The sequence below is a fragment of the Hylaeus volcanicus genome, chromosome 6 (genome assembly GCF_026283585.1).
Source record: "Hylaeus volcanicus isolate JK05 chromosome 6, UHH_iyHylVolc1.0_haploid, whole genome shotgun sequence".
Taxonomy (NCBI): Eukaryota; Metazoa; Arthropoda; class Insecta; order Hymenoptera; family Colletidae; genus Hylaeus; species Hylaeus volcanicus.
The window spans coordinates 19,207,222-19,220,732 of record NC_071981.1 but is presented as its reverse complement, the minus strand read 5'-3'; the positions used below and the strand labels follow the sequence as shown (position 1 = coordinate 19,220,732).

The 13,511-nt window shown below is 42.7% G+C and overlaps 1 protein-coding gene across 5 annotated transcripts in view; it reads right to left on the bottom strand.

Moving 5' to 3' along the window:
* Nucleotides 1-13,511, bottom strand: part of LOC128878585 (uncharacterized) — a 43,846-nt gene that overhangs the window by 10,552 nt on the left and 19,783 nt on the right. For 4 of the 5 annotated variants that reach the window (XM_054126879.1, XM_054126877.1, XM_054126880.1 and 1 more), the window contains exons 2-5: nucleotides 9,281-9,564; nucleotides 3,606-3,743; nucleotides 651-718; nucleotides 281-573 (exon numbers count right to left, since the gene is read on the bottom strand). In XM_054126879.1, coding sequence (XP_053982854.1) covers nucleotides 281-573; nucleotides 651-718; nucleotides 3,606-3,743; nucleotides 9,281-9,364 — 583 coding nt within the window. In that variant the 5' untranslated portion in view covers nucleotides 9,365-9,564. Of the gene's footprint in view, nucleotides 1-280; nucleotides 574-650; nucleotides 719-3,605; nucleotides 3,744-9,280; nucleotides 9,565-11,146; nucleotides 11,579-13,511 lie in introns of those variants that run through there. The other variant, XM_054126882.1, reaches the window with a different exon arrangement.

The window sequence follows — 13,511 nt, the reverse complement described above, 5'->3', positions numbered from 1 at the left end:
TATCACTCGACTTTGAATCCTCAAAAGATTACACTCCTTTCAGCTGGGGAGAATGTTTTAACCAGTTAAGTGCGCTCGACGCGTGTACTCGTCATCGCTTGATTCCCATGACACACATAGGTGCGCACTTTGAGAAGAGGACGTCGCAGCCGACTTGTTAAAACTAAATTCCGCAGTTAACAGGTTAATTATCCCTCGATAAACCGCAGACCTGTTCTAAATTCTCGAACCATCTCGTGTGCGAGTAACCGTGTTACACGGTAAATTGAAAGAACTTTACCGCAGGCATTCTTCGGGTACTGCTGTAAATTTACGGATGGATCTTGCGCTCGTGGTTTCCCGTAAATCCCCTCCTTCTTCTTCGCCTCCTCCTCGTCTATGCTTCTGCTGGACTTCCTCAATTCCTCCGTGACGTTGTTCAAGCTTGCCTCCGGTTCCGGTTCGGCGTCCTTGCGATTCTGTCCGAAACGACTGGATATCATGTCCTTAATCGTGTGATAAGTCCTCGAGAGGGACTTGCTCTTCTCCTCATCGATCTTCGTCGTCCTCGGCGCCGGTGCGACCGACGTCGACCTTCGGAGAAATTGCGATTTTATCGGGTGAATCAATTCGCGATGCTCGTCGATCGGTAGAATAAAAGAGATATTTACACGTAAGATTCCGGGGGATGATAGCTCCTAGCTTGACCCTCCTGTCTCACTTCCTGCATCTGACCTCCCTGGAAAATGTATCAAACCCTCCACTGTAATTAGCGATTCGTGTAACTAAGTCTTTGGAACCGATACACCAGCCATTCGTTACGAGAGCTGTACGAGTTCGTCTTAAAATAAATTCCGATTTTTTTTTTTAAATGTTTCCTATCCGAAAAGCATGTCGTTTCCGACGTCTCGGTTTTTAACAACTCGTACAAATGATACCTCCAAGGCTAATTGGCCTATTAAAGTCATTTTTATCGTTTTCCGTGAAAGGAGAGTCCTATTAAGGAACAGTCCTCCTATAAATTAAATATGCAACGCTAATGATATCGTAGTTCGGTGAACATTCCTCTCTTCGTTATTTCTCAGTTATGTATCGCAACTTTGGAAGGAACTCTGCATCCGTTACGCACACGAGATATCTTCTTCGGTTAAAGTATCTCTCGGTACCAAGTTAAATCTAATTAAGTAACGTTCGCCGTCTGAACGACGTTCGACGCTAACGAGCAAACAAATTTAATTATTCGCTTCCAGAAAGTATTAATTTATTGCTAACGATGCGTGTATTTGTAGCCATCGCATCTTGAACTTGGCGTAATAAACACTTCAATTTTTGTTTCACGTAAAGCAGCTTTTCGTTTGATATATTTCCAGAAAGCTTACGTTTCTACCCGTCTCCTATTTTTCTTCTTTGCGGTGTTCCGGTGATTTGCATGGTCGCGTTTTGTGCAAAATTCAGACACTGGAAACATTGTTTTCTTTTTTTACCGCGCAAAAAGTGTATACACAAAAGCTGCTGCGGCTGGGAATTTAATTTGCAAACGTATTTCTGCGTTGCTCCCGCACATAACGGTTTTGCCATTTTTAACCCCATCGTGTCCGTACCTGGATGCAGTAAACCTTCTTTCCCTTCACCAAAGCGCATCAGTCTGTTTCATCGTAAGTATAACGAGATTCCAAAAATAAAAAATGGGAAGAAAAGACAAACGTAATACAGACTCGTTTCATGCCAGCTTTATCAATGTAGGGAAAAATAGTACCGAAGCATTTGGAGGCAAATACTCCACCGCGGTTGTCGTCCACGTTCCAAATATTCCCCCACAGGTAAACAGTCGCTGTTGAACGACAGACGAGAAAATTTCTCGGCGTAATTTGCTGAGAACCACCGAAAACAATTCCCTGGACGAGGAGGACAGCTAATGGCAACGTGTCCGTTTAGACCGCAGAGGGAATTTCGAAGCTGTCGGTCTGAATCCTCTGATTCTCTGGAAGGGATGCGGTTGGAATAACAACCGACATTGTCAAACGAGAAGAGGGAGCGAGAGATCGAGGGGGACAGGCAAAAATCAGGGAGAAAGAGAGAGAAATAACGAGAGGAGCTGTGCCCATAGAGCTCCGCGACACGCTTTGCGCATACGAAAAAAGATTTTTTCTGACTCTTGGTCCCCGTTTGTACGCTCTCTGGGGATTTCATCGCGCTGAAGGGTGTACAATCAAAAAACATGAAAAAATACAGAAGTACGCGACAGCGTCGACAGACTTGAAACTTAGGGTACGAGCTATCGAGTGGACCGTCGCAAATCGAATTTTGGGCCATCCCCTTGTACCGATGTACCTTTCATGGCGTAGATTTCACACATGCTGAACACCCCGGCGAAAACCACGATTGAAACGTTAACTATTCGTTCCCTGTTTCGTATCGTACGCTTTCATTCGCCACGGTAATGTTTACTTTTTTTTCATGGAAATTAACGAATCAGACCGGGGCAGGGTGATAGAAAATGGAATTTTTTAGCGAGCAACGGGGCTCGACATTCGCCAAGCAGCTCGCTGATTTATTAACGATGTTCTCCCCTGTCGATTCAACTGTAATTAAAGAGACGATTATTTTCAGTAACCTCGTACAAGATATTATGTACACTTTAATACGTTTCGAACGATTTTAAGCTTAATTTTTTGCTCGCGATTTGTTTACATAAAATGTTCTCTTCCCCGAGTCGAGGAAAGAAACGATTTCTATGCGCACCGAACAAGTGAAAGGAAACAGCCAACAGATTTACGCAACGCCTACATTGTCCATACAACAATAGACCTCTTCTGTAATGAAAAATTTCAGCGGATAATTTCATTTTACCTAGCACCGAGTGAAAAAAGGTGTTGGAATATTTCTTTTATTATGCAGATTGCTTATTTAACGAGTTGGACGAAAATATTGTTGACGGGTATTGTCTATGTCCTGTTAGTTTACTGCAATAAACGTACTGCAAGGAACGAAAGTGGAAGTGTGTAGAAAGAAATTAATAGAAGCAAATCGTATTCTCGTAAATAATAAATGCTAAGCAGAGAACACCATGTGTAATCGCACCTAGTTACATAGACTTGGATATTCAATTTAACTTGATATAATAACTTTTGCCTAGCAGACAAAGAAAGTACACCGAACACAGACGTTCGTTGCTCATTGGTGCTCGTACCCGTCTGCAAGATACGATTGTGGGACAGTGTCCCGGGGCACGTGCATTACCGACACCTACTCACACCTCGAGCAATTCACGTGGGTGTCGCACGAGCGCATAAGTTTGCACTCACGTGAACCACGAGTGAATGAAAGATTTCGTAATACGGTGTAACGATTAATTAACGATAGCTTCCCGTTAAACCCTCGACTGGTTTTTCGCATGGTCAACGATCGGATACGAAGATCGATCATTTATCTTCGTCGAATTTAGAGGTCCGATTTAAATTATGGAAAGAAGCTGAATCACGTAGACGATGTAATCGTTCGTTGATACACTGAACGCTAAGCACACGATGCACTGCTCTCCAACGGTTAAATGAAAAAAAAAAAAGAACCGTAGTATTTCTGGCAATTATTGCGGCTTATGAAGATTAGAATGACAATTTGCTCACCTCTTGAACCCAAGCTTGTTGCTTGATTGGCGCATCCGGCGCAATGGCGACTCTTCCGGCAGTTCTCTGCTTGTACTCATGAAGAATAGGAATCTTTGAATTCTTGTCTCCCGACGACAGAACTACCTCACGTTCTATCTGCAAAAGAAAGAAATTGCTGTTCAATTATCTCGTTTTATTCCTAGTCTCATATTGGCCTTGAGCGACCAGTAGAACTTGTACCTACAATAGCACATTAGAGGACTTAGACACGCCAAGGAGAGCAGGTGCCATGAGCCTGTGCGCTCTGTAATGAATGGCAAGAGCAACATTTGGCGGCATCCATAATCGTATCACTTTACATACCTATCACTTAAGCGTGCCTCGAGCTGAACACTACATGTATTCCATCGATAATAGAGCGGCAACCAGCAGTTGGTATGCTACTCCAAGTTTAAGGTCTGTTAATTTCATTTAAATTCTTCATCCAAACTTCCTTTTTTAACGTGGAAAACAAAGTTTCCTTTCGCATTCGAACGTAGCTTCGATGTCGACAGTATTTAGAGCTATTCCCCCTTTATAGCGGTAGAATCTCCCCTTAAGTATTTTATATAAATTACATCTCGCATCAATGAGAGAAAAACAAACTAACCGTTCAAGAAAATTACCATCATTCAGAATGCTTCTCCATCCAGTAGCGTATAATAAACTCCCAAATTAAAAGGATAAGAAAGAAAAAGAAATCTATTATATTTTAAGAGTGCCTGTCTGTCTCCCGTGAGAGTTTATTCGCGTATCATTAGTAGTACTCGAAGAGAAAAAAAAAGCGCATCCAGATGATCTGCGTTACGGTAGAATCTCGCTTAAAGTGAAACGTCGATTAACGGTCGCCTCGACGACGTTCGAGGCGTCGTAAGCCAGCATTTCTCATCGTAAACGTCGTCCGTCGATTTCAGTACAGCGATATCCATTTCGATTTTTTCCAAGCAACATCGAGAACAGGATCTGGAAGTACGCTAGCAGGGCTCGCGAACGAGCAACTCGCATGCACTTCGCGTGCATATAATAACGCGTCTAAAAAGAGGTGTCACTGAACCAAACTCGCCTTGAGATCGCACGAAAGAAAGCAAGCGTGATAAAACGCTCTCCAGCGATGGAAAATGAGCGCGTCTAATCATCGTGCCGCCTCGCGGAACGTTTATGAATAATTCCGTGTATGCTTCTGTGCGATTTTATACATTATAATTTCTCCGACGAAAAGGGAAAAAAAAACGCGCGGAAAATCTGAGTTCTCGTTGGCAGGTTCGTTGGCCGTGAAACGAGTTCACCGTTACGCATGCGAAACGGTTCCTCGCGACTTATGATCCATTGCTGGAAACGTTCCATTCGAGCTTATTTTTTTCCGACGTGGATGAAGTTTGTTTAACGCTGAAACGTTCACGAATATTCGCCTAATTCGAGCTCGTGCGTACTGTTTCGTTCCCGTAACGTCGTTATAAAGTTTTAGAAAGACGTTTTTGGCGAGACGTAAATCACGAGTCACACGCTTTCCGTGTCCCATTAAGATTCATCTCTGCCTCGTGTATCCGAAGCACTTAATTAGCACTGCTTTATGTTACGGGAATCAGAAAAAAATGTTAATCAGAGAGACACTTTACGGTAACAGAAATACCGTGCTAAGACCATAGATCCAGAATGGATAGCATCGATTATGCTACGAGAAATTTACATAGGCTCGTTAGGAGAAAATATATTATTCGAATTTATACATTTCTCTCGCGTGTTGAAGTACTACTAGAGGTTTCATTTTACATCTGAAAGATTAGGTTGACTATATCGGAACTATATTAATTGCATCGTAATGTAATTCGAAGGATAAAATGCTTTGAAAGTAGCCTGTCCAAACATAGGCTAAAACTGTGGACAAGAGAACACAAAGCACCGACAAGAGCTGGCAACGGCTTTACCGATAAAGTGGAACTGTTCGAGTCGTTAAAACGTTACTACGCTCTAAGTAATGACTGCGTTTATTTCCGACGTTGGTATCTCGCACGGTAACAAGGCAGATCTACAACAATTTCCAAGATTTCACAAAAGATTCATAATTCACCGGCGGTTAAACGCGCACGATGCGCAACATCATTGTCAACGAAACAAGGGAACTCGAAGACAAGTCTGCAAACTCGCAGACTCTATGGAAGTAGGAGATGTCGTCACCGACAAGTGTTCCGATTTGTTCTCGCCTCCCGAGGACCGATCCACGAGGAAAAGTAATGTATCTAAACGGCTATCGCAACCCCCTTCCCTGCTTCCGGTAAACGGTACGCAGGTATGATGCCTCCTTTGTCTCGTCGAGGAATCTCTGAGAATTTTCCCAAGAACGTAAGGAACGTACAATGAACTGTTACCGAAGATTTCACCAAATGCCAACTCCTCTGCGCCATACGTGAAATGAACTAGATGCAGAGCATGCATTTATCAGCACGGCAGAACCGTGATTGTTGGATCTGCTCGAGGAGAGAATGTTGGAGGAATTGATTTTGTTTAGATAATAGGCAGATTATGCGATTTTTGCTCCAAGAAATACTCATCACACCGCAGTCAAAGAGTTAAGCGCCACGTCGAAGATACTCGAGGGAATATACGGTGCAGACTTGTCATTTCTTATCGCTCATGCAATATCTGCGACGAGCTCTGCGACGAGCTCTGTGGCTACGTTCATCGACGGTCTGTGGTTATCAATCCATCTTTTTTCTCTCGTGTTTCATCTGCACCTGAGTGACGCAATGGAATCGATACCCTACACATTGGTCTTGCAAAAGTGTTCGCCACGGTTAATCATAATTCACTAATTGAAAAACTTGACCACAAATTCAGAGGCAGCCGGTTTAGTATGGATTAAAAGTTGGTCAACTCCGCGTAATCAAGCTGTCAGCGCGAGTAGCTAGACCGTTCCTTCATTCCCGCCTGGAGTTCTCCGAGGATCACAGTTAGAGTCATTATCATTCATGTTATTCATCACTGATACGTCTAAGTCACTTGGACGTGCGGATTATTTATTACGAGAGGCAGAAAGTGTTACATAAGAAGATGGGAATCATCTCTGACAGCTAGCACGCACGTGCGGTTGAGGTCTCTGTCTTCTTGAACGAGTGTATCGTGTCGCAAATGTTGTCGCAGACAATATTCAAGCTTTGCAGAAACGATATCAATCGAGACTCGTCTAACGATGGACTCGTCGTCGGAATATAAAATATCGGAGAAGCGCTCAACATATCGTAAACGAATCCTGTTCGCACGCTACTTACGATTCCGCATACTTTCATTGATGTTTCCAAGGAAATATTTATTATTCTTACAATTACGCGAAATGCGTACTCACTCGAGAGGATGAAGCTCGTTCTCAACATCCCCATCGTCATCATCTTCGCTAGATCCAGTCATTGTTAATACTGAACACAATTGAACGATTTAATGAGCGTGCCGATCTGATTTTCATTAACCTCGGAAACAAAGAATGAACATTCGTTTCCTCGTGTCCATTTAATTCGAGAAAAGACTGTCTACATTTTCTCACGACGCATAACGTTTGCCATAAAAGTACTCGGCAACCGAAGAAGCCGTTGCTCATCTTCGAAGAAACAGGTCCAAGCTCTGAGCTTGTACCAGAGAAAATCTCAACTATTTCGGGATGGCAGAGGAATAGAGTAACAGCATACTCCCGGAAAGAAGAATTTCAGAGTTCCGTGTACAAGGTGATCCATGATAATATGTGCCACGTGCGATGCGAGCGATATATATGTTACCTGCGCTTGAATAGTTAGATAATGTTATAAAAAGCAAATAATGTAGTACGAGCTAGCGATTAAATACGGAGAAATGCGTAATCGAGTTACAAAGCTGATTCCATGAGATTACTTAACCATACTTCAACGTTGTACTATATGGATATATCTATATCTATCCGTCTTGCTAACTACTAACTGTTTCGAATCCTACGATAGAACTCATAACTCTCTAAAATCACCTGCAGGCATGCATTTATTAAAACTTGTTTCGCCAAAATGGCCTTCCTACGTATAATTAACCTATGGATATTTCGTAGCGATGTACTTTCCTTGGCTTACATTACGTCATTTTCCCGTGATTATTTATGCCAGATTCCTAACTAAATTTAGCGCAAAATAACAACTGTTCATTTATTATCTTACGAATGTTTTATGTAAAAATATTCCCCTTTCTCCAGAAGTATGCGATTATCGTTCATTTTTCGATACGATTTATTTTGGATGGAAAAGTCCAATTACCTTCGAAGTTTATTTATTCGTAAACTTTCCGTTCAAAGTTAACCAAAGATTAAATCACTCTCGGGTGTGTTATTATTTTTCGGAACATTTGAAAGCAAGCCACGTCTCGCTTTCAGATTAATGAATAGCTTCTCACTTTAACCTTTACACCTTTTTGTTAACCGCAATACGCCTAATTACCGAGCGGTATTTAGTATAATTTTCCTCTTTCCTTTTAGTTTAAGCTAAACAATTTACCCAATTTTATCGTACCAAATTATAATCTGCGTGGCTTCACTTTTTGTTCCACGTAGAATTAATAAACCCAAATAGAGTTCATTTACTCCATCTCCTATAACTTTCAGGCGATCCTAAATAAGTCTATTCTATTGTTACATTTTTCTTTGAACAGCGTAAGAGTTTGGCAACCGAATAAAAGATAAGTGCTATCCAATTTTTCACGCTGTGTCACCTGCCGATGCTTTTGAACATTTTTAAGGTGTTAAGGGCGTTCGTATCCAACCCTATACATCTCTTCAACGCGCAACCCGTTTCAATTTGGTAAACGGGGAGCAATTCTCGTCACGACACCGTGCAATTTCAGCATCGCGAAGGGTTCTGGGTGAGTCTCCGTCGTTTTAAAACGAATTACACGAGCGGCCCGTTTTCCGTCATAGAAATCGCGGAACGAGATCCACTATTAGGCACTTGACCGGTAGAAACCCGCAATTAAAAGGAATTACGCGGGCAAAGAAGTCTGAAGAAGTTCTAGAAAGTCGCTCGCAGCCCATACCGAATAAAGAGCTACGGCCTGGACTTCTAACCGTGTTCTTTCCTTTTCTTTTCTTTTTTGTTGTTGTTGTTGTATCGGGACCGAAGCGAGTTCAGTCGCCGTACGAAGGCGCATCAAAGTCCGCGACTGGAATCGCCATATTCAGCCTGTTACACCTTGGAGAACCCGTCACGTTATCGGCGGTAATAAAATTCACCGACACGCCTATGTGGCGTCTCTAACAAAAGTTTCCAAGCGTGCGCCTGCTCGTATATGGCGAAGCTCCATCGTGCTCGGCCACGCACACACGTATTCCTTCTAGCGTGGAATTAATGCACACAGTGTATCGTTAATTAACACACTGCCACTACCCGTGACGCGGTTGCATCGCGTAAAACCGCCTATTTTATTCTTTCTATGTTCCTGCTACACCGCGCGCGTTCCTCAGAGCTGCTTAAACATTTTAAACGCGCTGCTAGAACTAGAAGTGGCCTCTTGCTCTATTTGGAGCACTCGAGACTGTTCTTAATCTTGGATAGCCCCGAGAAGAAGATATCTATGATCTATACTACGATTTGGTTTCAACTGGAAACTTGTCATGGCCATTTTTGTTCGATTATTTTTGTTCGAAAACATACCGGAAACTTGCTGCTGTGGGTCTGTAAATTGGCTGCCTGTTGAGTCTGACTTGAGCCCTGTTCGTCACCGTAGAGAGGTGGCATCCTGTAGTCCGGTGCAAGATTCTGCCCGGAACTTCGAAGCTGACTGTCGTCCAGCGTGGAGTTTCTTTCAATGCCGGAAGTCGTCCGCGACGATAGCTCGGCTACCGTCTGCACCCTGCTCTCCTGCTGGTCGTTCTGGTTCTTCTGATTGTTCGGCACCGGTTTCGGTGGCGGTACAGGTTTGTAGAGTCCCTCCTCATCTGGAACACAAGTTTCGTTCGCAATTAGTCCAGAGATGGTTCCCGCATAATCGATAAATCCCACAAAACGTTTTCACAAGCAACGCGTACGCGGCGTGTATGTCCATTTGTGTACACTCCATGGACCGCGTATGCGTCTCCATGGACCGCGTATGCGTCACCATGATGTGCCGCAGGTACAGATGACACGAAGCGTGTATGCAAACGTAACTAGGTTAGGTCTGGGTTAATGCACATCGAACGTTTCAATTATATACTCGTGTGAATAATTATACTCGTGGAATGCACGCGATTTGTATAATCCATGTACAGTTAGACCCATAAATATTCCTACCCTCTATGTTTATTAACCCTTTAACCTATAACAACGTGCGAGGCTCGTGATACAGAATTTTAGTCGAATATGAAAAACACGAGTCAGATATCGACTGACTGTGTTCTTACTCTGTGCTGTATTCGTAATATTGTTATGAAATTGTTTAGTCTTACGTTAACAAACGAATGTATTAGAGTAGTCGTTGGATAGACCGATGAAGAAGTTGTTACGCTATTAATTATTTAATGCTAGTGTCGTAATGGAATTCGCGGGTCGAACGAAAAATGTGTTTTAATTACGTTCGTTTGAATTATTTGAGATCCAAGGAATAAGCAGCATTAGTCCTAATGAAAGAGTAATTGCAACGCGAATTAATCGTATACAGTTAGGCGTAATTAAGCCGATGCTCACCTGCGCGTAAAGGTACATTTAGTTCCGGAGTATTTCGACGTATACGCGGTAGAAAATTAGTTATGTTACGTGTCTTTTGCCATAAGAAAAGAATTAACGTTACCGTAATGGATTTAATGAATGTTTGTAAATTCAGATTTCCTTACGTTTCCTGTGCATTCTGTTACAGCTACAGTCACGGTGTACGAGGAACGATTGCGAAGAACATTTAATCGAGGGATAATCTATTCTCTGGTTGCCGAATGCACGAGTTAAAGGAATTTTTAGAAGCTTCGTTGCGTGGATAAATACTCCTACATTTTCATAATCGTTGCAACGTAGTAAAATCGACAGCTCCTCTACTTCTACTTTCGATTAAAATGATTTTTATGGGGACAACTTTCTAGCCAATCTCGCAAGACAAGATCAAGTTGTAATTTCAATAATCAGAACCGGACACGCGGGATTTATCCACTCGTGCCTATTAAATGAAAGCAAACTTCCGAATGACATTAAAAACTTATCGCAGATCATCCTATCCCTCGTGGCAACAATATTGTAGATTACAAAATTTGCTAAGAACACGGAAAACGATCGCCATTAAGTTAAAATTCTCGAGGAACAACGCGTGAGAAATCAGCGAACGAACATCATGTAAAGATAAGATGAATTTAAAACACCGATACATCAACGAACTTCTTCGTTTCTCTCTTAACCGAGTATAATCCGCTAATGAACACTGCGATTAACTTCAATTTAATGGGAAAGTTATCTAATCGTTTCCGGTCACAAATACAACTCTCCTGGGACGTGGTTTTGCAAGCACTCTTAGAATCAGTAGGGGTTCGCATGCTCGAGTTTGATCTATTTCTATACCTTGGTTCTGATTCTGTCGCCTGAGACGATTCTCCTGCTTGACTTTGCGAACGGTGGTGGCCATCGCGTGTTGGCTGACCATCTTCTGAACAATGTGCTGGTAAACGCACCGAAACCCTCTCTTTCAACCCCGAGCCACTTCTTTCACGGATCTATCCGTGATCTATCCAGGTATCTTTCGATCGACACCTCAACGCCTTGTCAGGTATCCATCGAGGAGCGTTTCCTTCGAAGCGTTTTAATCGAGAAACACGCGCGAGCCTGAAGTGAAAGTATCTTCTATCTTATTTCGCTGAAAACACTGAAAATGAACAGCCGACCACGAAGCTAGACGTTGGAACGGTACTGTGTCTTGCGTGTGCTTGATACTTTTTTCGCTGTAATTGCCTCGTTCGCTTGCTATTCGCGGTAAAGAAATCCAATGTTCCCCGGCGCACCGTGCTTCATCTTCGAAGGCACGAAAAACGTGTGGCGAATTCTAGGCCTGGGAAAACGTTGCTTCTTAATTTCTATCGCAATTAAGTTTCTGTAATCGAAATTAATGCGAACAAATTGAACCTTTTACTACGATGATTTCACTTTGCACATTTTTTTCCAAGTGTACTTTCGTTTGACCCTTTACAAGTCACTGGTACTCGTCGTTATCACTAAGAAAGGGGCGAGAATCTTGTATCTTTAAGTTTCTACGCGCATACTTTTTTGTTTTAATGTGGAAAAAATTCCCAGGCAGTTCCGTCATATAAAGGATTAACGTCCAATAGAGGACGCGTCCTCGTCTCGGATTATGAACGAATCATGTCGCGGGTAGGCAGACAACGCAATAAGATTCCATCCCCTTCGTTCCCAGACGGCAGGATATTTCTCCTTCGTTTAATTATCGCGTTCTTTCGCTGCGAGATAAAACTCCAGACGGCTGCCTATAAATCCTAGATTTTCTTGTATCCTACAGGGGGTCGCTGAAAGACGATCGTCGAGGAGAAGTAAACAAGGTCTCCTTCTCGCTCCCGTATTAGAGCGTCCTTCGAGAGCGTGCAATTCTGCTTTCATCGATTCCAATTTAGATTTGAATTTCCGGGCTTCAATATCCCTCGAAGCGAGACGTCTGCTATGATCCCATTCTGATACCTCCTCTTCTTTACACTCGACGGAACATACATCGACGCTTCCACGTCGAGAAAAATTCACGCGGTACCTTATCTTCCGTGTCCTTCCACGAATATGTCTATCACAGTGGAAGTGAATCGTACGGTAAATTGTAAAGTATTATCAACGCCTCGTTGACGGAGTTTTCTGTTTACCGATAGATTCGATAGAATGACCAGCATTATCGCTTTTCGTCCGAGTTAACGGGAAGTAGGGATCATAAACGAGGTTCTGCTCCAGACGCGACGCTATTAATCGTTCGAATAATCTGTGCAAACCAATTATCCACTAATCAACCATCCAGTAATTGGAGACTGTTCAAACTGTTAATAGGCTTGCATCTAAGGCAGGATCTAGCTAGACAAGCTTCGAGACAATTTGATTGACAGTACTAAGAGGTGATAACGAGTCAAAAGCAGACGACGAAAGAAATAACATCGATGAAATTGAATTAGATGAAGATGAATCGGACCATCGGATTTACTTGTGTTTAACGATAACTAACTGGAGAGAGTAGTTTCACCAAGATGAAACATCCAAAGAATGTACGATTGACAATGGCGCAAAAAGAACTAGACCTGCTCTCATGGCGATTGGAAACTAGGCTCTCAAGAACTGACACTTTACCAACGACCTTAGAGAAATTTATTTCCAAGAAATAGCACAAAGGAAATGCTCGAATGTTACAGTCACTGGCAAAGGTTTACATCCACCGATCATCCACTCTTCCACTCTGTAACACGAGCATATGCGTGCCTGATATTTGTCCAATATTTTTCGAGTGTTTCAACGTGAACAATTCGAACAGACTTTGTAAATCGTGTAAACGATTAGATTAAAAATCTAATAGGCCAATGTTCAACACTTTCACAACTTAACACCGTCACCCTGCTCAAATTGTACACAAGACTCGCGCAACGTTTCCGAAGTAAACACCTTTGATCCGTCTGAGTTCTATCTTCTTTTATTCTATTTACTTCGCGTTTTATTATCTTTCCTGTTCTTCGAATAAATCTTCTGTTCGCGAGCTTCTCCGGCACAACAAACAAAATCGGGAAAGGAACACACACAGAACCGGCGAACACACGGGCCGAACGATGCACGCACGAACGCGTTCGCGATATTTCTTCTCCTCGAGGCTTTTCGTTATTTTTCCCGAGTATTCGGAAAGGATCTCCCCGCGATCCGGGAGCGCGCGACGCCGACACGACGAGGAAAGAAG